General features: G+C 61.4%; 1 protein-coding gene across 2 annotated transcripts in view; it reads left to right on the top strand.

The window, feature by feature from the left end:
- Positions 1-24181, top strand: part of LOC121274400 (ephrin-A5-like) — a 99459-nt gene that overhangs the window by 11994 nt on the left and 63284 nt on the right. For both annotated transcript variants that reach the window (XM_041181699.1, XM_041181700.1), the window contains exon 2: positions 22075-22367. In XM_041181699.1, the coding sequence (XP_041037633.1) occupies positions 22075-22367 (293 nt within the window). The remainder of the gene's footprint in view (positions 1-22074; positions 22368-24181) is intronic.

Here is a 24181-nt window from a genome sequence, read left to right as displayed (position 1 = left end):
TCTCTACCTCCCCTCCCCCCCTCTCTCTTTCTCTACCTCCCCGGCCTTTGGAGGGTCTACGTGTTGGAAATTTGTTGGGAATCTGGTGGGGAGGGGGAGGCGAGGTTCCCGTGCCTCCCCAAGCACTTTGAGAGGTTCACCAGCTGTGTGTGTCCATCCATCAGTTCACGCCTGACTGGACACGTCAGAGAATGGTCTAGTGGAGGCTCTCTGTGGGCTGGTCATCAGACATGTAGTCTTCCCATTCAGACCTGTCACTGCAGGATTGAGAAGATGTAGGCCCCAGCTCAGAGTGCAGCCTGGAGAAAGGCCAGGCGATTTCTGCGAGAGATATCACTCACACCTTCACTCTCAACTCTCTCCGCAATTTCCCCCATCTCAAATTTGGGAGCGATACCATTGGCTGGGCTGTTCCAATCCCAAATAATTTGGGGAAAAAGAAATCGGTTCTTTCTCAATCCCTTGTGAAGGAACAGTCGTGTCTCAGTGGGTTGTGCTCTCTCACCTCAGAGTCAGAAGCTCGTGGGTTCAATTCCCCGCTCCAGAGACTTGAGCTCCATAATCCAGGCTGACATCCCCTGTGCCAGTGCTGAGGGAGGGCCGCACTGTCAGAGAGGGAGGGCCGCACTGTCAGAGAGGGAGGGCCGCACTGTCAGAGAGGGAGGGCCGCACTGTCAGAGAGGGAGGGCCGCACTGTCAGAGAGGGAGGGCCGCACTGTCAGAGAGGGAGGGCCGCACTGTCAGAGAGGGAGGGCCGCACTGTCAGAGAGGGAGGGCCGCACTGTCAGAGAGGGAGGGCCGCAATGTCAGAGAGGGAGGGCCGCACTGTCAGAGAGGGAGGGCCGCACTGTCAGAGAGGGAGGGCCGCACTGTCAGAGAGGGAGGGCCGCACTGTCAGAGAGGGAGGGCCGCACTGTCAGAGAGGGAGGGCCGCACTGTCAGAGAGGGAGGGCCGCACTGTCAGAGAGGGAGGGCCGCACTGTCAGAGAGGGAGGGCCGCACTGTCAGAGAGGGAGGGCCGCACTGTCAGAGAGGGAGGGCCGCACTGTCAGAGAGGGAGGGCCGCACTGTCAGAGAGGGAGGGCCGCACTGTCAGAGAGGGAGGGCCGCACTGTCAGAGAGGGAGGGCCGCACTGTCAGAGAGGGAGGGCCGCACTGTCAGAGAGGGAGGGCCGCACTGTCAGAGAGGGAGGGCCGCAATGTCAGAGAGGGAGGGCCGCACTGTCAGAGAGGGAGGGCCGCACTGTCAGAGAGGGAGGGCCGCACTGTCAGAGAGGGAGGGCCGCACTGTCAGAGAGGGAGGGCCGCACTGTCAGAGAGGGAGGGCCGCACTGTCAGAGAGGGAGGGCCGCACTGTCAGAGAGGGAGGGCCGCACTGTCAGAGAGGGAGGGCCGCACTGTCAGAGAGGGAGGGCCGCACTGTCAGAGAGGGAGGGCCGCACTGTCGGAGAGGGAGGGCCGCACTGTCGGAGAGGGAGGGCCACACTGTCGGAGAGGGAGGGCCGCACTGTCGGAGAGGGAGGGCCGCACTGTCAGAGAGGGAGGGCCGCACTGTCGGAGAGGGAGGGCCGCACTGTCGGAGAGGGAGGGCCGCACTGTCGGAGAGGGAGGGCCGCACTGTCGGAGAGGGAGGGCCGCACTGTCGGAGAGGGAGGGCCGCACTGTCGGAGAGGGAGGGCCGCACTGTCGGAGAGGGAGGGCCGCACTGTCGGAGAGGGAGGGCCGCACTGTCGGAGAGGGAGGGCCGCACTGTCGGAGAGGGAGGGCCGCACTGTCGGAGAGGGAGGGCCGCACTGTCGGAGAGGGAGGGCCGCACTGTCGGAGAGGGAGGGCCGCACTGTCAGAGAGGGAGGGCCGCACTGTCAGAGAGGGAGGGCCGCACTGTCAGAGAGGGAGGGCCGCACTGTCGGAGGGTCAGTACTGAGGGAGTGCCGCACTGTCGGAGGGTCAGTACTGAGGGTGTGCCGCACTGTCGGAGGGTCAGTACTGAGGGAGTGCCGCACTGTCAGAGGGTCAGTACTGAGGGAGTGCCGCACTGTCGGAGGGTCAGTACTGAGGGAGTGCCGTACTGTCAGAGAGGGAGGGCCGCACTGTCAGAGAGGGAGGGCCGCACTGTCAGAGAGGGAGGGCCGCACTGTCAGAGAGGGAGGGCCGCACTGTCAGAGAGGGAGGGCCGCACTGTCAGAGAGGAGGGCCGCACTGTCAGAGAGGGAGGGCCGCACTGTCAGAGAGGGAGGGCCGCACTGTCAGAGAGGGAGGGCCGCACTGTCAGAGAGGGAGGGCCGCACTGTCAGAGAGGGAGGGCCGCACTGTCAGAGAGGGAGGGCCGCACTGTCAGAGAGGGAGGGCCGCACTGTCAGAGAGGGAGGGCCGCACTGTCAGAGAGGGAGGGCCGCACTGTCAGAGAGGGAGGGCCGCACTGTCAGAGAGGGAGGGCCGCACTGTCAGAGAGGGAGGGCCGCACTGTCAGAGAGGGAGGGCCGCACTGTCGGAGAGGGAGGGCCGCACTGTCGGAGAGGGAGGGCCGCACTGTCGGAGAGGGAGGGCCGCACTGTCGGAGAGGGAGGGCCGCACTGTCGGAGAGGGAGGGCCGCACTGTCGGAGAGGGAGGGCCGCACTGTCGGAGAGGGAGGGCCGCACTGTCGGAGAGGGAGGGCCGCACTGTCGGAGAGGGAGGGCCGCACTGTCGGAGAGGGAGGGCCGCACTGTCGGAGAGGGAGGGCCGCACTGTCGGAGAGGGAGGGCCGCACTGTCGGAGAGGGAGGGCCGCACTGTCGGAGAGGGAGGGCCGCACTGTCGGAGAGGGAGGGCCGCACTGTCGGAGAGGGAGGGCCGCACTGTCGGAGAGGGAGGGCCGCACTGTCGGAGAGGGAGGGCCGCACTGTCAGAGAGGGAGGGCCGCACTGTCAGAGAGGGAGGGCCGCACTGTCAGAGAGGGAGGGCCGCACTGTCGGAGGGTCAGTACTGAGGGAGTGCCGCACTGTCGGAGGGTCAGTACTGAGGGTGTGCCGCACTGTCGGAGGGTCAGTACTGAGGGAGTGCCGCACTGTCAGAGGGTCAGTACTGAGGGAGTGCCGCACTGTCGGAGGGTCAGTACTGAGGGAGTGCCGTACTGTCAGAGAGGGAGGGCCGCACTGTCAGAGAGGGAGGGCCGCACTGTCAGAGAGGGAGGGCCGCACTGTCAGAGAGGGAGGGCCGCACTGTCAGAGAGGGAGGGCCGTACTGTCAGAGAGTCAGTACTGAGGGAGTGCCGCACTGTCGGAGGGTCAGTACTGAGGGAGTGCCGCACTGTCGGAGGGTCAGTACTGAGGGAGTGCCGCACTGTCAGAGGGTCAGTACTGAGGGAGTGCCGCACTGTCGGAGGGTCAGTACTGAGGGAGTGCCGTACTGTCAGAGAGGGAGGGCCGCACTGTCAGAGAGGGAGGGCCGCACTGTCAGAGAGGGAGGGCCGCACTGTCAGAGAGGGAGGGCCGCACTGTCAGAGAGGGAGGGTCGCACTGTCAGAGAGGGAGGGCCGTACTGTCAGAGAGTCAGTACTGAGGGAGTGCCGCACTGTCGGAGAGGGAGGGCCGCACTGTCGGAGAGGGAGGGCCGCACTGTCAGAGAGGGAGGGCCGTACTGTCAGAGAGTCAGTACTGAGGGAGGGCCGCACTGTCAGAGAGGGAGGGCCGCACTGTCAGAGAGGGAGTGCCGCACTGTCAGAGAGGGAGTGCCGCACTGTCAGAGAGGGAGTGCCGCACTGTCAGAGAGGGAGTGCCGCACTGTCAGAGAGGGAGTGCCGCACTGTCAGAGAGGGAGTGCCGCACTGTCAGAGAGGGAGTGCCGCACTGTCAGAGAGGGAGTGCCGCACTGTCAGAGAGGGAGTGCCGCACTGTCAGAGAGGGAGTGCCGCACTGTCAGAGAGGGAGTGCCGCACTGTCAGAGAGGGAGTGCCGCACTGTCAGAGAGGGAGGGCCGCACTGTCAGAGAGGGAGCGCCGCACTGTCAGAGAGGGAGGGCCGCACTGTCAGAGAGGGAGGGCCGCACTGTCTGAGGGTCAGTACTGAGGGAGCGCCGCACTGTCGGAGAGGGAGGGCCGCACTGTCGGAGAGGGAGGGCCGCACTGTCGGAGAGGGAGGGCCGCACTGTCGGAGAGGGAGGGCCGCACTGTCGGAGAGGGAGGGCCGCACTGTCGGAGAGGGAGGGCCGCACTGTCGGAGAGGGAGGGCCGCACTGTCGGAGAGGGAGGGCCGCACTGTCGGAGAGGGAGGGCCGCACTGTCGGAGAGGGAGGGCCGCACTGTCGGAGAGGGAGGGCCGCACTGTCGGAGAGGGAGGGCCGCACTGTCGGAGAGGGAGGGCCGCACTGTCGGAGAGGGAGGGCCGCACTGTCGGAGAGGGAGGGCCGCACTGTCGGAGAGGGAGGGCCCCACTGTCAGAGAGGGAGGGCCGCACTGTCAGAGAGGGAGGGCCGTACTGTCAGAGAGTCAGTACTGAGGGAGGGCCGCACTGTCAGAGAGGGAGGGCCGCACTGTCAGAGAGGGAGGGCCGTACTGTCAGAGAGTCAGTACTGAGGGAGGGCCGCACTGTCAGAGAGGGAGGGCCGCACTGTCGGAGAGGGAGGGCCGCACTGTCGGAGAGGGAGGGCCGCACTGTCGGAGAGGGAGGGCCGCACTGTCGGAGAGGGAGGGCCGCACTGTCGGAGAGGGAGGGCCGCACTGTCGGAGAGGGAGGGCCGCACTGTCGGAGAGGGAGGGCCGCACTGTCGGAGAGGGAGTGCCGCACTGTCAGAGAGGGAGGGCCGCACTGTCAGAGAGGGAGGGCCGCACTGTCAGAGAGGGAGGGCCGCACTGTCAGAGAGGGAGGGCCGCACTGTCAGAGAGGGAGGGCCGCACTGTCAGAGAGGGAGGGCCGCACTGTCAGAGAGGGAGGGCCGCACTGTCAGAGAGGGAGGGCCGCACTGTCAGAGAGGGAGGGCCGCACTGTCTGAGGGTCAGTACTGAGGGAGCGCCGCACTGTCGGAGAGGGAGGGCCGCACTGTCGGAGAGGGAGGGCCGCACTGTCGGAGAGGGAGGGCCGCACTGTCGGAGAGGGAGGGCCGCACTGTCGGAGAGGGAGGGCCGCACTGTCGGAGAGGGAGGGCCGCACTGTCGGAGAGGGAGGGCCGCACTGTCGGAGAGGGAGGGCCGCACTGTCGGAGAGGGAGGGCCGCACTGTCGGAGAGGGAGGGCCCCACTGTCAGAGAGGGAGGGCCGCACTGTCAGAGAGGGAGGGCCGTACTGTCAGAGAGTCAGTACTGAGGGAGGGCCGCACTGTCGGAGAGGGAGGGCCGCACTGTCGGAGAGGGAGGGCCGCACTGTCGGAGAGGGAGGGCCGCACTGTCGGAGAGGGAGGGCCGCACTGTCGGAGAGGGAGGGCCGCACTGTCAGAGAGGGAGGGCCGCACTGTCAGAGAGGGAGGGCCGCACTGTCCGAGGGTCAGTACTGAGGGAGTGCCGCACTGTCAGAGAGGGAGGGCCGCACTGTCAGAGAGGGAGGGCCGCACTGTCAGAGAGGGAGGGCCGCACTGTCAGAGAGGGAGGGCCGCACTGTCAGAGAGGGAGGGCCGCACTGTCGGAGAGGGAGGGCCGCACTGTCAGAGAGGGAGGGCCGCACTGTCAGAGAGGGAGGGCCGCACTGTCGGAGAGGGAGTGCCGCACTGTCGGAGAGGGAGGGCCGCACTGTCAGAGAGGGAGGGCCGCACTGTCTGAGAGGGAGGGCCGCACTGTCTGAGAGGGAGGGCCGCACTGTCTGAGAGGGAGGGCCGCACTGTCTGAGAGGGAGGGCCGCACTGTCTGAGAGGGAGGGCCGCACTGTCTGAGAGGGAGGGCCGCACTGTCAGAGAGGGAGGGCCGCACTGTCTGAGAGGGAGGGCCGCACTGTCAGAGAGGGAGGGCCGCACTGTCTGAGAGGGAGGGCCGCACTGTCTGAGAGGGAGGGCCGCACTGTCTGAGAGGGAGGGCCGCACTGTCTGAGAGGGAGGGCCGCACTGTCTGAGAGGGAGGGCCGCACTGTCTGAGAGGGAGGGCCGCACTGTCTGAGAGGGAGGGCCGCACTGTCTGAGAGGGAGGGCCGCACTGTCTGAGAGGGAGGGCCGCACTGTCTGAGAGGGAGGGCCGCACTGTCTGAGAGGGAGGGCCGCACTGTCAGAGAGGGAGGGCCGCACTGTCAGAGAGGGAGGGCCGCACTGTCTGAGGGTCAGTGCTGAGGGAGTGCCGCACTGTCAGAGAGGGAGGGCCGCACTGTCAGAGAGGGAGGGCCGCACTGTCAGAGAGGGAGGGCCGCACTGTCAGAGAGGGAGGGCCGCACTGTCAGAGAGGGAGGGCCGCACTGTCAGAGAGGGAGGGCCGCACTGTCAGAGAGGGAGGGCCGCACTGTCAGAGAGGGAGGGCCGCACTGTCAGAGAGGGAGGGCCGCACTGTCAGAGAGGGAGGGCCGCACTGTCAGAGAGGGAGGGCCGCACTGTCAGAGAGGGAGGGCCGCACTGTCAGAGAGGGAGGGCCGCACTGTCAGAGAGGGAGGGCCGCACTGTCAGAGAGGGAGGGCCGCACTGTCAGAGAGGGAGGGCCGCACTGTCAGAGAGGGAGTGCCGCACTGTCTGAGGGTCAGTGCTGAGGGAGGGCCGCACTGTCAGAGAGGGAGGGCCGCACTGTCAGAGAGGGAGGGCCGCACTGTCAGAGAGGGAGGGCCGCACTGTCAGAGAGGGAGGGCCGCACTGTCAGAGAGGGAGGGCCGCACTGTCAGAGAGGGAGGGCCGCACTGTCAGAGAGGGAGGGCCGCACTGTCAGAGAGGGAGGGCCGCACTGTCCGAGGGTCAGTACTGAGGGAGGGCCGCACTGTCAGAGAGGGAGTGCCGCACTGTCTGAGGGTCAGTACTGAGGGAGTGCCGTACTGTCAGAGAGGGAGGGCCGCACTGTCAGAGAGGGAGTGCCGCACTGTCAGAGAGGGAGGGCCGCACTGTCAGAGAGGGAGGGCCGCACTGTCTGAGGGTCAGTACTGAGGGAGCGCCGCACTGTCAGAGAGGGAGGGCCGCACTGTCAGAGAGGGAGGGCCGCACTGTCAGAGAGGGAGGGCCGCACTGTCAGAGAGGGAGGGCCGCACTGTCAGAGAGGGAGGGCCGCACTGTCAGAGAGGGAGGGCCGCACTGTCGGAGGGTCAGTACTGAGGGAGTGCCGCACTGTCGGAGGGTCAGTACTGAGGGAGTGCCGCACTGTCGGAGGGTCAGTACTGAGGGAGTGCCGCACTGTCGGAGGGTCAGTACTGAGGGAGTGCCGCACTGTCGGAGGGTCAGTACTGAGGGAGGGCCGCACTGTCAGAGAGGGAGGGCCGCACTGTCAGAGAGGGAGGGCCGCACTGTCAGAGAGGGAGGGCCGCACTGTCAGAGAGGGAGGGCCGCACTGTCAGAGAGGGAGGGCCGCACTGTCTGAGGGTCAGTACTGAGGGAGCGCCGCACTGTCAGAGAGGGAGGGCCACACTTTCAGAGAGGGAGGGCCGCACTGTCAGAGAGGGAGGGCCGCACTGTCAGAGAGGGAGGGCCGCACTGTCAGAGAGGGAGGGCCGCACTGTCGGAGAGGGAGTGCCGCACTGTCGGAGAGGGAGGGCCGCACTGTCGGAGAGGGAGGGCCGCACTGTCGGAGAGGGAGGGCCGCACTGTCAGAGAGGGAGGGCCGCACTGTCAGAGAGGGAGTGCCGCACTGTCAGAGAGGGAGTGCCGCACTGTCTGAGGGTCAGTACTGAGGGAGTGCCGCACTGTCGGAGAGGGAGGGCCGCACTGTCGGAGAGGGAGGGCCGCACTGTCGGAGAGGGAGGGCCGCACTGTCGGAGAGGGAGGGCCGCACTGTCGGAGAGGGAGGGCCGCACTGTCGGAGAGGGAGGGCCGCACTGTCAGAGAGGGAGGGCCGCACTGTCAGAGAGGGAGGGCCGTACTGTCAGAGAGTCAGTACTGAGGGAGTGCCGCACTGTCGGAGAGGGAGGGCCGCACTGTCGGAGAGGGAGGGCCGCACTGTCGGAGAGGGAGGGCCGCACTGTCAGAGAGGGAGGGCCGTACTGTCAGAGAGTCAGTACTGAGGGAGGGCCGCACTGTCAGAGAGGGAGGGCCGTACTGTCAGAGAGGGAGTGCCGCACTGTCAGTGAGGGAGTGCCGCACTGTCAGTGAGGGAGTGCCGCACTGTCAGTGAGGGAGTGCCGCACTGTCAGAGAGGGAGTGCCGCACTGTCAGAGAGGGAGTGCCGCACTGTCAGAGAGGGAGTGCCGCACTGTCAGAGAGGGAGTGCCGCACTGTCAGAGAGGGAGTGCCGCACTGTCAGAGAGGGAGTGCCGCACTGTCAGAGAGGGAGTGCCGCACTGTCAGAGAGGGAGTGCCGCACTGTCAGAGAGGGAGGGCCGCACTGTCAGAGAGGGAGGGCCGCACTGTCAGAGAGGGAGGGCCGCACTGTCAGAGAGGGAGGGCCGCACTGTCAGAGAGGGAGGGCCGCACTGTCAGAGAGGGAGGGCCGCACTGTCAGAGAGGGAGGGCCGCACTGTCGGAGAGGGAGGGCCGCACTGTCGGAGAGGGAGTGCCGCACTGTCTGAGGGTCAGTACTGAGGGAGTGCCGCACTGTCGGAGAGGGAGGGCCGCACTGTCAGAGAGGGAGGGCCGCACTGTCGGAGAGGGAGGGCCGCACTGTCGGAGAGGGAGGGCCGCACTGTCGGAGAGGGAGGGCCGCACTGTCGGAGAGGGAGGGCCGCACTGTCGGAGAGGGAGGGCCCCACTGTCAGAGAGGGAGGGCCGCACTGTCAGAGAGGGAGGGCCGTACTGTCAGAGAGTCAGTACTGAGGGAGTGCCGCACTGTCAGAGAGGGAGGGCCGCACTGTCGGAGAGGGAGGGCCGCACTGTCGGAGAGGGAGGGCCGCACTGTCGGAGAGGGAGGGCCGCACTGTCGGAGAGGGAGTGCCGCACTGTCGGAGAGGGAGGGCCGCACTGTCGGAGAGGGAGGGCCGCACTGTCGGAGAGGGAGGGCCGCACTGTCGGAGAGGGAGTGCCGCACTGTCAGAGAGGGAGTGCCGCACTGTCTGAGGGTCAGTACTGAGGGAGGGCCGCACTGTCGGAGAGGGAGGGCCGCACTGTCAGAGAGGGAGGGCCGCACTGTCGGAGAGGGAGGGCCGCACTGTCGGAGAGGGAGGGCCGCACTGTCGGAGAGGGAGGGCCCCACTGTCAGAGAGGGAGGGCCGCACTGTCAGAGAGGGAGGGCCGTACTGTCAGAGAGTCAGTACTGAGGGAGTGCCGCACTTTCGGAGAGGGAGGGCCGCACTGTCGGAGAGGGAGGGCCGCACTGTCGGAGAGGGAGGGCCGCACTGTCGGAGAGGGAGGGCCGCACTGTCAGAGAGGGAGGGCCGCACTGTCAGAGAGGGAGGGCCGCACTGTCCGAGGGTCAGTACTGAGGGAGTGCCGCACTGTCAGAGAGGGAGTGCCGCACTGTCAGAGAGGGAGGGCCGCACTGTCCGAGGGTCAGTGCTGAGGGAGGGCCGCACTGTCAGAGAGGGAGGGCCGCACTGTCCGAGGGTCAGTACTGAGGGAGTGCCGCACTGTCAGAGAGGGAGTGCCGCACTGTCAGAGAGGGAGTGCCGCACTGTCAGAGAGGGAGTGCCGCACTGTCAGAGAGGGAGTGCCGCACTGTCAGAGAGGGAGGGCCGCACTGTCAGAGAGGGAGGGCCGCACTGTCAGAGAGGGAGGGCCGCACTGTCAGAGAGGGAGGGCCGCACTGTCAGAGAGGGAGGGCCGCACTGTCAGAGAGGGAGGGCCGCACTGTCAGAGAGGGAGGGCCGCACTGTCAGAGAGGGAGGGCCGCACTGTCAGAGAGGGAGGGCCGCACTGTCAGAGAGGGAGGGCCGCACTGTCAGAGAGGGAGGGCCGCACTGTCAGAGAGGGAGGGCCGCACTGTCAGAGAGGGAGGGCCGCACTGTCAGAGAGGGAGGGCCGCACTGTCGGAGGGTCAGTACTGAGGGAGGGCCGCACTGTCCGAGGGTCAGTACTGAGGGAGTGCCGCACTGTCAGAGAGGGAGGGCCGCACTGTCAGAGAGGGAGGGCCGCACTGTCAGAGAGGGAGGGCCGCACTGTCAGAGAGGGAGTGCCGCACTGTCTGAGGGTCAGTACTGAGGGAGTGCCGCACTGTCGGAGAGGGAGGGCCGCACTGTCAGAGAGGGAGGGCCGCACTGTCGGAGAGGGAGGGCCGCACTGTCGGAGAGGGAGGGCCGCACTGTCGGAGAGGGAGGGCCGCACTGTCGGAGAGGGAGGGCCGCACTGTCGGAGAGGGAGGGCCGCACTGTCGGAGAGGGAGGGCCGCACTGTCAGAGAGGGAGGGCCGCACTGTCAGAGAGGGAGGGCCGCACTGTCAGAGAGGGAGGGCCGTGCTGTCAGAGAGTCAGTACTGAGGGAGGGCCGCACTGTCGGAGAGGGAGGGCCGCACTGTCGGAGAGGGAGGGCCGCACTGTCGGAGAGGGAGGGCCGCACTGTCAAAGAGGGTGGGCCGTACTGTCAGAGAGTCAGTACTGAGGGAGTGCCGTACTGTCAGAGAGGGAGGGCCGTACTGTCAGAGAGGGAGGGCCGTACTGTCAGAGAGGGAGGGCCGCACTGTCAGAGAGGGAGGGCCGCACTGTCAGAGAGGGAGGGCCGCACTGTCTGAGGGTCAGTACTGAGGGAGCGCCGCACTGTCAGAGAGGGAGGGCCGCACTGTCGGAGAGGGAGGGCCGCACTGTCGGAGAGGGAGGGCCGCACTGTCGGAGAGGGAGGGCCGCACTGTCGGAGAGGGAGGGCCGCACTGTCGGAGAGGGAGGGCCGCACTGTCGGAGAGGGAGTGCCGCACTGTCAGAGAGGGAGTGCCGCACTGTCTGAGGGTCAGTACTGAGGGAGGGCCGCACTGTCGGAGAGGGAGGGCCGCACTGTCGGAGAGGGAGGGCCGCACTGTCGGAGAGGGAGGGCCGCACTGTCGGAGAGGGAGGGCCGCACTGTCGGAGAGGGAGGGCCGCACTGTCAGAGAGGGAGGGCCGTACTGTCAGAGAGTCAGTACTGAGGGAGGGCCGCACTGTCGGAGAGGGAGGGCCGCACTGTCGGAGAGGGAGGGCCGCACTGTCGGAGAGGGAGGGCCGCACTGTCGGAGAGGGAGGGCCGCACTGTCGGAGAGGGAGGGCCGCACTGTCAGAGAGGGAGGGCCGCACTGTCCAAGGGTCAGTACTGAGGGAGTGCCGCACTGTCAGAGAGGGAGTGCCGCACTGTCAGAGAGGGAGGGCCGCACTGTCCGAGGGTCAGTGCTGAGGGAGGGCCGCACTGTCAGAGAGGGAGGGCCGCACTGTCCGAGGGTCAGTACTGAGGGAGTGCCGCACTGTCAGAGAGGGAGTGCCGCACTGTCAGAGAGGGAGGGCCGCACTGTCAGAGAGGGAGTGCCGCACTGTCGGAGGGTCAGTACTGAGGGAGGGCCGCACTGTCCGAGGGTCAGTACTGAGGGAGGGCCGCACTGTCAGAGAGGGAGGGCCGCACTGTCAGAGAGGGAGGGCCGCACTGTCAGAGAGGGAGGGCCGCACTGTCAGAGAGGGAGGGCCGCACTGTCAGAGAGGGAGGGCCGCACTGTCGGAGGGTCAGTACTGAGGGAGTGCCGCACTGTCGGAGGGTCAGTACTGAGGGAGTGCCGCACTGTCGGAGGGTCAGTACTGAGGGAGTGCCGCACTGTCGGAGGGTCAGTACTGAGGGAGTGCCGCACTGTCGGAGGGTCAGTACTGAGGGAGTGCCGCACTGTCGGAGGGTCAGTACTGAGGGAGTGCCGCACTGTCGGAGGGTCAGTACTGAGGGAGCGCCGCACTGTCGGAGGGTCAGTACTGAGGGAGCACCGCACTGTCGGAGGGTCAGTACTGAGGGAGCGCCGTACTGTCGGAGGGTCAGTACCTGAGGGAGCACCGCACTGTCGGAGGGTCAGTGCTGAGGGAGTGCCGCACTGTCGGAGGTGCCGTCTTTCAGGATGAGACATTAACCCGAGGCCCCTGTGTGCCCTCTCGGGTAGGTGTAAAAGTTCCCACAGCTGCTATTGGAAGAAGCGGGGGAAGGGGTTGGGGTGAAGAGTGAGTTCTCTCCGGTGTCCTGGGGCCCAATATTTAGCCCTCAACCGACATCACTTCAAAATAAAAAAGGCAGACGGTCTGTGTCATTGTCACGATGCTGTTTGTGGGATCTTCCTGTGCACAAATTGGCTGCCACGTTCCCCAAGTTATACGAGAGTGACCCCACTTCAAAATAGAAAGTGCTCCACTCGCTGTGAAACGCTTTGGGATACCCTGAAGGGAGGTGGAGGGTCCTTGAGCAACGCGTGCCTGCCTCACCCTGCCCGAAGCGGTACAGGGGTTTGGCCTCAGGATCGTTGAGCGATGCTGGGGGGAGGGGAAACCCAGTCGAAGAGCTCCGGCTCCCGGTTGGTGTTTTTGACGTGGAGAGGGCGGGGGGAGCGGGGACGATGGCTGAAGCAGGAGGGGGTGAACTCAGCCGCGGTTCCTTCCACAGTGGAACAGCTACGGGGGAGGGGAGGGGAGGAGGGGGGGGTGGTGGTGGCGAGGGTTGCCGTGGGAGCCGGAGGGCAGGGGACAGAGGCTAATGGTGCATCGGCCTCCAATTCCTCGTCTCCCTAGACTCATCACCAAGGCAATGCTCTGGGTTGCAAGGGGGTTAATCCCATGTCTATTCTCCCAGTCGGTGGGTTAATGGGACCCTGATCTTGCAGTCAGTTGCAGTCAGGCCAGACCTGGTTTAATAATCCAGATCTGAATGTGGCAAAAATATGACCTTCTGTGAATCGAAGCCATCTCTGCCCGAACAGGATGGAATTAAGACTCCGGGAACTGAAATGTTCACTTTCCCAGCCTGTCCCTCTCCATAGGTTCAGTATTTGCCGCAGTTTTGGTGTTCCTTTAAGGCTGGACGCCTATCAGCCGGGAGGTGGGTCGTCTCTCGCTCTGCTCAACTCCTCTCCTGCTTATATCGTCGAGTCAGAGACTCTCTCAGCCCAGGACGGGGCCATTCAGCCCATCCGGCCTGTGCTGGCTCTTTGAATGGTCTATCCAATTCATCCCACTCCGCCCACCCCCCCCCCCACCCTCTCTTTCCCCCCATAGACCAGCTAACGTCCCCCCTTCCAGAATTTATCCGATTCCCCCCCTTTTGAAAGTTCCTATTGAATCTGCTTCCACCGCCCTTTCAGGCAGCGCCTTCCAGATCACAACAACTCGCTGTGTAAATAAAAACAAATTCTCCTAATCTCCCCCTCTGGTTCCCTTCCCGATTCTCTTCAATCTGTGTCCCCTCTGGTTACCGACCCTCCTGCCCAGTGGAAACAGTTTCTCCTTATTTATTCTGTCCGAACCCCCTTCCTGATTCTCTTCAATCTGTGTCCCCTCTGGTTACCGACCCTCCTGCCCAGTGGGAACAGTTTCTCCTTATTTATTCTGTCCGAACCCCCTTCCTGATTCTCTTCAATCTGTGTCCCCTCTGGTTACCGACCCTCCTGCCCAGTGGGAACAGTTTCTCCTTATTTACTCTGTCCGAACCCCCCCTTCCCGATTCTCTTCAATCTGTGTCCCCTCTGGTTACCGACCCTCCTGCCCAGTGAGAACAGTTTCTCCTTATTTACTCTGTCCGAACCCCCCCTTCCTGATTCTCTTCAATCTGTGTCCCCTCTGGTTACCGACCCTCCTGCCCAGTGGGAACAGTTTCTCCTTATTTACTCTGTCCGAACCCCCCCTTCCTGATTCTCTTCAATCTGTGTCCCCTCTGGTTACCGACCCTCCTGCCCAGTGAGAACAGTTTCTCCTTATTTATTCTGTCCGAACCCCCTTACACCACACCACAACCCCCCCCACCTCCAAACCTCCTCCATCCCTCCCCCCGCACCCCCCCTCTCTAACCCTTCAAAAGCAGAAAGAGAGAGAGAGAGAGACAAAATCACGCAGTGCGGACTTGGAATATTCCAGTCAAACTTTCCTGGCGGGTGAAGAAAGCAGAATGGTATTTCTGGAGCTTGTAAAATAGGTCTTCTAGCGCACCCCCCCACCCCCCACCACCCTCCACCATCAAACAAGCTCTTAACACCGCACTTCAAACCAACGGCTCCCTTCTCACCTGATTCCCTGCACACTCACTCACTCACTCACTACCCCCTCTGTCCTCAATCGCCCCCCCCCTCACTGCTTCCCCGCAGAGTCCCGATTCAATCTCCCCCCCTTAACCTTCTTCGCTCTAAGGGGAACAATCCCAGCTTCTCCCAGTCTCTTCCACACGGACTGAAGTCTCTTCATCCCTGGTCCCCATTCGGGGGTCAATCCCCCTTCGCACCCTCTCCGAGTCCCTCGACATCCTCCCTCAAGTGGGGTGGGGCCCGGAATCGGATGCAGGGCTTGGGATGAGATTCGGGATTCACGGGGTGGGGGGGGTGGGGTTGGGGTGGGTTGGACTCTTCCTTTATCAATAAAAAAAAGCGGAGTGAAAAAGCGAAATTTCGGGTGGGGTGAGTGGGTTGCAGAGTCACTAACCACAGGAGGAGGCGAAGATGGTGGGTGGTGGGTGGGGGGGTGGCGGCGGGAAGGGGGGTGGAGGTAAACAATCGGAAATACTCAGCGTAGGAATAGGTGCCGAGTTGTCCTTGACATCTCTTGGAGGATGGAGGGAGGGCTGTAGGCCGGGACTCTGCGGGGAAGCAGTGAGGGGGGGGGCGATTGAGGACAGAGGGGGTAGTGAGTGAGTGAGTGAGTGAGTGTGTGCAGGGAATCAGGTGAGAAGGGAGCCGTTGGTTTGAAGTGCGGTGTTAAGAGCTTGTTTGATGGTGGAGGGTAGTGGGGGGTGGGGGGGTGCGCTAGAAGACCTATTTTACAATCTCCAGAAATACCATTCTGCTTTCTTCACCTGCCAGGAAAGTTTGACTGGAATATTCCAAGTCCGCACTGCGTGATTTTGTCTCTCTGTCTCTCTCTTTCTGCTTTTGAAGGGTTAGAGAGGGGGGGTGCGGGGGGAGGGATGGAGGAGGTTTGGAGGTTGGGGGGGGGTGGGGGGTGTGTGGTGTGGTGGAATTATTTCATGCTAACACACACACGAGTGCATGTCTGGAAACTTAATGAGGTCCTGGTGGGAGCTGGGCCCAGTGTCAGGATTGGGGCCGATGTGCCAAGATTTTTTCTTTATTTTTGGCCCAGCTAAACTCGAAATTCCTGAGGTGAGTTTGACTCCAAGAAAATCTCTCCTCTTGTCTCTCAGAAGCAGCAACTTTATACCCCCCCCCCACACCCCTAGGACCTCTCTCCCTCACCCCAGAGGGGGCAGTTTTCAGGCAGGCCACACAAGATCAGGCACGGGGGTCACTCCAGGCCCCAAGCCCCCCGAGAGTTGGCACGAGGCGAGAGAGAGCCGCAGGTTTCCATCGAGGCCTTTTGATGTCAAACATCCCGAAGCTCTTGCGAGCGTAAATATGTGGCGGCCATTTTGTCCACAGGGGCCTCTCACTGTGGCGATGACACCACCCCCCCCCCCAACCCCCGACCGGCTTTTCAGCTTCAGATGTTGCTTAAGGGATAAGTCTTGGCCCCCAGGACACCGGGCAGGTCTCCCCACCCCGGCTCTTCGTCCAGTGGGATCTATGCAGCCGCCCGAGAGGGCAGACGGGGGCCTCGGTTTAACGTCTCATCCTGAAAGATGGCATCTCTGACAGTGCGGCACTCCCTCAGTACTGACCCTCCGACAGTGCGGCACTCCCTCAGTACTGACCCTCCGACAGTGCGGCACTCCCTCAGTACTGACCCTCCGACAGTGCGGCACTCCCTCAGTACTGACCCTCCGACAGTGCGGCATTCCCTCAGTACTGACCCTCCGACAGTGCGGCACTCCCTCAGTACTGACCCTCCGACAGTGCGGCACTCCCTCAGTACTGACCCTCCGACAGTGCGGCACTCCCTCAGTACTGACCCTCCGACAGTGCGGCACTCCCTCAGTACTGACCCTCCGACAGTGCGGCACTCCCTCAGTACTGACCCTCCGACAGTGCGGCACTCCCTCAGTACTGACCCTCCGACAGTGCGGCTCTCCCTCAGTACTGACCCTTCGACAGTGTGGCACTCCCTCAGTACTGACCCTCCGACAGTGCGATGCTCCCTCAGTACTGACCTTCCAACAGTGCGGCACTCCCTCAGCACTGACCCTCCGACAGTGCGGCACTCCCTCAGCACTGGTCCTCCGACAGTGCGGCACTCCCTCAGCACTGGCCCTCCGACAGTGCGGCACTCCCTCAGCACTGGCCCTCCGACAGTGCGGCACTCCCTCAGCACTGGCCCTCCGACAGTGCGGCACTCCCTCAGCATTGGCCCAGGGAGTGTTTGCAGACAGTGTAGAGGGAGCTTTACTCTGTATCTAACCCCGTGCTGTACCTGTCCTGGGAGTGTTTGATGGGGACAGTGTAGAGGGAGCTTTACTCTGTATCTAACCCCGTGCTGTACCTGTCCTGGGAGTGTTTGATGGGGACAGTGTAGAGGGAGATTTACTCTGTATCTAACCCCGTGCTGTACCTGTCCTGGGAGTGTTTGATGGGGACAGTGTAGAGGAGTTTTACTCTGTAACTAATCCCGTGCTGTACCTGTCCTGGGAGTGTTTGATGGGGACACTGGACAGGGAGATTTACTCTGTATCTAACCCCGTGCTGTACCTGTCCTGGGGGTGTTTGATGGGGACAGTGTAGAGGGAGATTTACTCTGTATCTAACCCCGTGCTGTACCTGTCCTGGGGGTGTTTGATGGGGACAGTGTAGAGGGAGATTTACTCTGTATCTAACTCCGTGCTGTACCTGTCCTGGGAGTGTTTGATGGGGACAGTGTAGAGGGAACTTTACTCTGTATCTAACCCCGTGCTGTACCTGTCCTGGGAGTGTTTGATGGGGACAGTGTAGAGGGAGATTTACTCTGTATCTAACCCCGTGCTGTACCTGTCCTGGGAGTGTTTGATGGGGACAGTGTAGAGGGAGATTTACTCTGTATCTAACCCTGTGCTGTACCTGTCCTGGGAGTGTTTGATGGGGACAGTGTAGAGGGGGCTTTACTCTGTATCTAACCCCGTGCTGTACCTGTCCTGGGAGTGTTTGATGGGGACAGTGTAGACCGGGCTTTACTCTGTATCTAACTCCGTGCTGTACCTGTCCTGGGAGTGTTTGATGGGGACAGTGTAGAGGAGTTTTACTCTGTATCTAACCCCGTGCTGTACCTGTCCTGGGAGTGTTTGATGGGGACAGTGTAGAGGGAGCTTTACTCTGTATCTAACCCCGTGCTGTACCTGTCCTGGGAGTGTTTGATGGGGACAGTGTAGAGGGAGATTTACTCTGTATCTAACCCCGTGCTGTACCTGTCCTGGGAGTGTTTGATGGGGACAGTGTAGAGGGAGCTTTACTCTGTATCTAACACCGTGCTGTACCTGTCCTGGGAGTGTTTGATGGGGACAGTGTAGAGGGAGATTTACTCTCTATCTAACCCCGTGCTGTACCTGTCCTGGGAGTGTTTGCTGGGGACAGTGTAGAGGGAGCTTTACTCTGTATCTAACCCCGTGCTGTACCTGTCCTGGGAGTGTTTGATGGGGACAGTGTAGAGGGAGCTTTACTCTGTATCTAACCCCGTGCTGTACCTGTCCTGGGAGTGTTTGATGGGGACAGTGTAGAGGGACATTTACTCTGTATCTAACCCCGTGCTGTACCTGTCCTGGGAGTGTTTGATGTGGACAGTGTAGAGGGACATTTACTCTGTATCTAACCCCGTGCTGTACCTGTCCTGGGAGTGTTTGATGGGGACAGTGTAGAGGGAGCTTTACTCTGTATCTAACCCCGTGCTGTCCCTGTCCTGGGAGTGTTTGATGGGGACAGTGTAGAGAGAGCTTTACTCTGTATCTAACACCGTGCTGTACCTGTCCTGGGAGTGTTTGATGGGGACAGTGTAGAGGGAGCTTTACTCTGTATCTAACCCCGTGCTGTACCTGTCCTGGGAGTGTTTGATGGGGACAGTGTAGAGGGAGCTTTACTCTGTATCTAACCCCGTGCTGTCCCTGTCCTGGGAGTGTTTGATGGTTCAGGAAGAGGGAGCTTTCCTCTGCATCTAAGGCTGTTCTGTACCTTTCCTGGGAGTGTTTGACGGGGTCCGTGTACAGAGAGCTCTACTACATAACTAACCCTGTGCTTTACATGTCCTGGGAGTGTTTGATGGTGACAGTGTAGAGGGGGCTTTACTCTGTATCTAACCCCGTGCTGTACCTGTCCTGGGAGTGTTTGATGGGGACAGTGTAGAGGGAGATTTACTCTGTATCTAACCCCGTGCTGTACCTGTCCTGGGAGTGTTTGATGGGGACAGTGTAGAGGGAGATTTACTCTGTATCTAACCCCGTGCTGTACCTGTCCTGGGAGTGTTTGATGGGGACAGTGTAGAGGGAGCTTTACTCTTTATCTAACCCTGTGCTGTACCTGTCCTGGGAGTGTTTGATGGGGACAGTGTAGAGGAGTTTTACTCTGTATCTAACCCCGTGCTGTACCTGTCCTGGGAGTGTTTGATGGGGACAGTGTAGAGGAGTTTTACTCTGTATCTAACCCCGTGCTGTACCTGTCCTGGGAGTGTTTGATGGGGACAGTGTAGAGGGAGATTTACTCTGTATCTAACCCCGTGCTGTACCTGTCCTGGGAGTGTTTGATGGGGACAGTGTAGAGGGAGCTTTACTCTGTATCGAGGAGTAACACCCTCCTCTACAGGTTCAAGGGAAAATTCATGAGGCCGATCAGAGAGACATATCTGATTGGAAAGTGTCTCTCTGTTGTGGCTGAGAGACCTGCACAATGACCAGTTGCTCCATTATATCAGTGCTGGCCATTCAGTGACCAGTCTGCAAGGTGACCAGTGAATTGGGCCCATGAGTCAGGGCTCCCTGTGGACTCAGAGGCAGTGGTTACTTCCAGGCAGAGCGCACAGTGCTGGAAAAGCTGCTGGGTCTGGTGATGGGTGTGTGTCGGGAAAGCAGATTATCATTATTTCAGTTATTGTCCCTGTCTCGCTGACTGACAAGGCCAAGGTTCACTTTTCGGGCCGGGCTGAGATGCAAAAGCAGCAGTCTATCTGGATAAAACCTGATCCTCCTGCTCAAGGCTGGGGGGGAAGAGTCTTGCTTCATTTTGTAGGTCATCGCCCTTGTTAAATTGGAGAGCATTGACACAGAAAGCCTCGGGGGGCTGGGAGAGGCTGGCTTTTCCCATTGCCTGGGAGACTCTGGGAGGGATCTTTTCCCTTTTGGAGCCATTGACAATCTGCTCTCCTCATTCCCCCTGTCTTGGAGTCACTCAGCTGCATATCCTCCCTATCCAGCAAACACCTCGAAAAGGCAACTCGCAGCCGTCTGTTCAAATCCCGTTTGTGTCCCTCACTGTCTCCCTATCTCTGTAACCCCCTCCAGCCCCTACACCCCTCCCTATCTCTGTAACCCCCTCCAGCCCCTACACCCCTCCCTATCTCTATAACCGCCTCCAGCTCCTACACCCCTCCCTATCTCTGTAACCTCCTCCTGCCCCTACACCCCTCCCTATCTCTGTAACCTCCTCCAGCCCCTACACCCCTCCCTATCTCTGTAACCTCCTCCAGCCCCTACACCCCTCCCTATCTCTGTAACCGCCTCCAGCCCCTACACCCCTCCCTATCTCTGTAACCTCCTCCAGCCCCTACACCCCTCCCTATCTCTATAACCTCCTTCAGCCCCTACACCCCTCCCTATCTCTGTAACCTCCTCCAGCCCCTACACCCCTCCCTATCTCTGTAACCTCCTCCAGCCCCTACACCCCTCCCTATCTCTGTAACCTCCTCCAGCCCCTACACCCCTCCCTATCTCTGTAACCTCCTCCAGCCCATACACCCCTCCCTATCTCTGTAACCTCCTCCAGCCCATACACCCCTCCCTATCTCTGTAACCTCCTCCAGCCCCTACACCCCTCCCTATCTCTGTAACCTCCTCCAGCCCCTACACCCCTCCCTATCTCTGTAACCTCCTCCAGCCCCTACACCCCTCCCTATCTCTATAACCTCCTCCAGCCCCTACACCCCTCCCTATCTCTGTAACCTCCTCCAGCCCCTACACCCCTCCCTATCACTGTAACCTCCTCCAGCCCCTACACCCCTCCCTATCTCTGTAACCTCCTCCAGCCCCTACACCCCTCCCTATCTCTATAACCTCCTCCAGCCCCTACACCCCTCCCTATCTCTATAACCCCCTCCAGCCCCTACACCCCTCCCTATCTCTGTAACCTCCTCCAGCCCCTACACCCCTCCCTATCTCTGTAAACTCCTCCAGCCCCTACACCCCTCCCTATCTCTGTAACCTCCTCCAGCCCCTACACCCCTCCCTATCTCTGTAACCTCCTCCAGCCTCTACACCCCTCCCTATCTCTGTAACCTCCTCCAGCCCCTACACCCCTCCCTATCTCTGTAACCTCCTCCAGCCCCTACACCCCTCCCTATCTCTGTAACCTCCTCCAGCCCCTACACCCCTCCCTATCTCTGTAACCTCCTCCAGCCCCTACAGCCCTCCCTATCTCTGTAACCACCTCCAGCCCCTACAGCCCTCCCTATCTCTGTAACCTCCTCCAGCCCCTACACCCCTCCCTATCTCTGTAACCTCCTCCAGCCCCTACACCCCTCCCTATCTCTGTAACCTCCTCCAGCCCCTATACCCCTCCCTATCTCTGTAACCTCCTCCAGACCCTAGACCTCTCCGAGATCTCTGTAACCTCCTCCAGCCCCTACACCCCTCCCTATCTCTGTAACCTCCTCCAGACCCTAGACCTCTCCAAGATCTCTGTAACCTCCTCCGGACCCTAGACCTCTCCGAGATTTATCCTAGACCGCTCGCTCCTCCTTTGAGATGCCCCCTTCAAACCGACCTCTTTGACCGAGTGTTTGGTCTCCTCTCCGTGATATCTCCTCTTGTGAATCGGGGTTATATACGCCTCCATAACCCTCTCGTGAAGAACATTTCATTTTGGTAAAGGTGCTATATAAATGCAATTTGTTTGTTCAGAGTTAATCCTGGTGTTGATTTCGGCACCAAACTGCCTCGTTGTCCAAACATTAATCCTTTTCTGTTCCCCATCCCCCTCTCATGATAACGGAGACTCTGTGTACTGGTCTCCCCCCTCCCCCTTCCACCCTCCCTCTCATTTCCCCCTCTCCCCTGTGGTATTCCTCTCCTCCTTTTCCCCTTCCCTTCATCCACCCAGCCGTCCAATCCTGAAGGACCCAGGGTTTGACATTGTGGGATCGCTGCATCCCCATCTTTTCGATGTTTGGTGATGTTGAATTGCCCGGTATTTGATTATGGGAGGCTGGCAACTGATCGATGCTCACTGGGATCGATTGGTTGGGCCTGGGCGAGGACTCAGAGCAAAGCGAGAGACAACGCTGGGGCCTCGAGCTGGGACAGGAATGAGGGCAGACGCTTGGTGACAGCAGGGAGGGGTTGAAACTGTTGTAAGAATAGGGGTGTCGCATGTGAATAAACCATTGCCATCTCTGCCTCGCTCCGAAATATCGGAAATATCCAACACCAACCATCGGCGGTGGGGTTAAAGCTAACGCGCTGTGCAATGGCCTCCAGCCAACTGGTGTTCCCAGCTCTGCTGCTGGTCAATGCAAAGCTGCCTCGGTCCAGCGCTCCGAAAACCTTGGCCGCTAAATCCCCATGGCGACCCTGACCGCTGCTTAAGACACACCCCCAACCCCGCCCCCAATAAAACAAAATTGGCAGCCTCTGTTCCAAAAGGGTGCAAACATACGTTGCCTGTGGGATCCTGCTGTGCACAAGTCCGTGACCCTCCTCCCCACACCTTTCACGGCATTTAATTAAAACTGATTTCTGACCTTGGCCTGTCAGGGTCGTGTGTCACCGGGCACCTCCCAGTTAAACTGATGCCCTCCCTTCCCTACTCACCCCACCACACCCGACCCTCCCCCCAAAGTTGCTGACTCTGTGATGTTTTGTCTCTCCCCCCCGGCAGGTTTCGAGGGGACAATTACACAGTCCGAGTGGAAATCAATGACTACCTGAACATCGTGTGCCCACATTACTCGCCCGCTACCCCAGAGGAGCAGACGGAGAGCTTCCAGCTGTACATGGTGGACGCCGAGGGTTACGGGCACTGTCACGTCAACAGCAAGGCCTTCAAGCGCTGGGAGTGCAACCGGCCACACGCTCCCTTCGGCCCTGTCTGCTTCCTGGAGAAGATCCAGCTCTTCACCCCTTTCTCGCTGGGCTTTGAGTTCCGGCCTGGCACTGACTACTATTACATATGTGAGTCCGTGCGCATGTGTGCGGTGAGGGTCATGGGTCACCACGCCAGTCCGTGTGCGTGTGTGTGGCGAGGGTCATGGGTCACCACGCCAGTCCGTGTGCGTGTGTGTGGCGAGGGTCATGGGTCACCACGCGAATCCCTGTGCGTGTGTGTGGCGAGGGTCATGGGTCACCACGCGAATCCCTGTGCGTGTATGTGGCGAGGGTCATGGGTAACCACGCCAGTCCGTGTGCGCGTGTGGCGAGGGTCATGGGTCACCATGCCAGTCCGGGTGCGTGTGTGCGGCAAGGGTCATGGGTAAACACGCCAGTCCAGGTGCGTGTGTGGCGAGGGTCATGGGTAAACACGCCAGTCCAGGTGTGTGTGTGGCGAGGGTCATGGGTCACCACGTGAATCCCTGTGCGTGTATGTGGCGAGGGTCATGGGTAAACACGCCAGTCCAGGTGCGTGTGTGGCGAGGGTCATGGGTCACCACGCGAATCCCTGTGCGTGTATGTGGCGAGGGTCATGGGTAAACACGCCAGTCCAGGTGCGTGTGTGGCGAGGGTCATGGGTAAACACGCCAGTCCAGGTGCGTGTGTGGCGAGGGTCATGGGTCACCACGCCAGTCCGGGTGCGTGTGTGGCGAGGGTCATGGGTCACCACGCCAGTCCGGGTGCGTGTGTGGCGAGGGTCATGGGTCACCACGCCAGTCCAGGTGCGTGTGTGGCGAGGGTCATGGGTCACCACGCCAGTCCGTGTGCGTGTGTTGGGGGTGGGGGGGGGGGGAGGGGACCGGGGGTGGGAGTAGGGTTGGGGATTGGGGGGGGTTGGTGGGGAGGGTCGCAGAGAGGGGCTGCAGCCTAGTTGACCACATTGGCATCTTGGGCCAGCCCGGGTAAGCGTGGCACTGTCCCTTCCCGAGCGGCCCAGGTGGGTTTTGTACCCCGGTGAACAGCCAGGTGCAGAGCCTCGAGCTGCCGTGGTGGGATTTGAGCTGGATGTGTAGGCCTCAGGAGCGTTGGCCAGGATGATGCCACATTAGGAGGGGGCGGGGGGGGATGGGTGGGGCGGCGGGGAGATGAAAGCCGGGTGGGAGATGCCAGCCTTAAACCTGAGGGAGGAGACACAGGGCAGCTAAAACTGTTAATGCTTTTATGTCTGCACTTAACAGAGCCTCTTAATTAGGCCCCTTTCCCATTTACAAAGAGTAGGCTCTGTTTCGACAGCAGGGGTGGGCCATGTTTATGTTACTCATTGAGCCATTTAATTAAAGGTTGGTTTTAACATACTGATCCCACCCACACATGAAACGCTTCCCTGATCTCTGGGATGTAGGCGCCGCAACTGGAGGCCTGGCTCCGGCCTAGTTGACGCACCCTCTTTCCTGGCCTCCCACCCCCTCCAAATCTTTTTCTCTCCTCCCGCCCCCCCCCCCTCCACCGGCACTGTCGTCCTCCCCCCCCCAACACCCCGCACCCACACCCCGCTCTGCGCTGTCGAACCACGTCCGATGTCTCCTGTGGCGCTGCAGTTGTTCCATTCCGCCCGCTTCTCTCTCTCCGAACCTCGGCCTGCTACACGGTTGCCGGAACTCGGGCCTGTCTAAAGCCACCGGCTCCCCACCAAACCCCCCACACCATGCAGAGAGGGCAGACCGTGCAACTCTCTACGTTCAGGGGGATTGGCCGCGGTGAAGATGTCTTAAACAGCCAGTGAGTCAAATTTGTAGTGTATTTTGTGTAATGTCGGAAACCAGTGCACAGCAAGATCCCACAAACGTGATAATGACCCAGATGGTCAGGTTTTTTGATTCTTTTTTTTTAAGTGATGT

Source organism: Carcharodon carcharias (genome assembly GCF_017639515.1).
Source record: "Carcharodon carcharias isolate sCarCar2 chromosome 36 unlocalized genomic scaffold, sCarCar2.pri SUPER_36_unloc_13, whole genome shotgun sequence".
Lineage (NCBI taxonomy): Eukaryota > Metazoa > Chordata > Chondrichthyes > Lamniformes > Lamnidae > Carcharodon > Carcharodon carcharias.
Note: the sequence above shows the minus strand (reverse complement) of the source record. Positions and strands in the feature narration are given on the sequence as shown.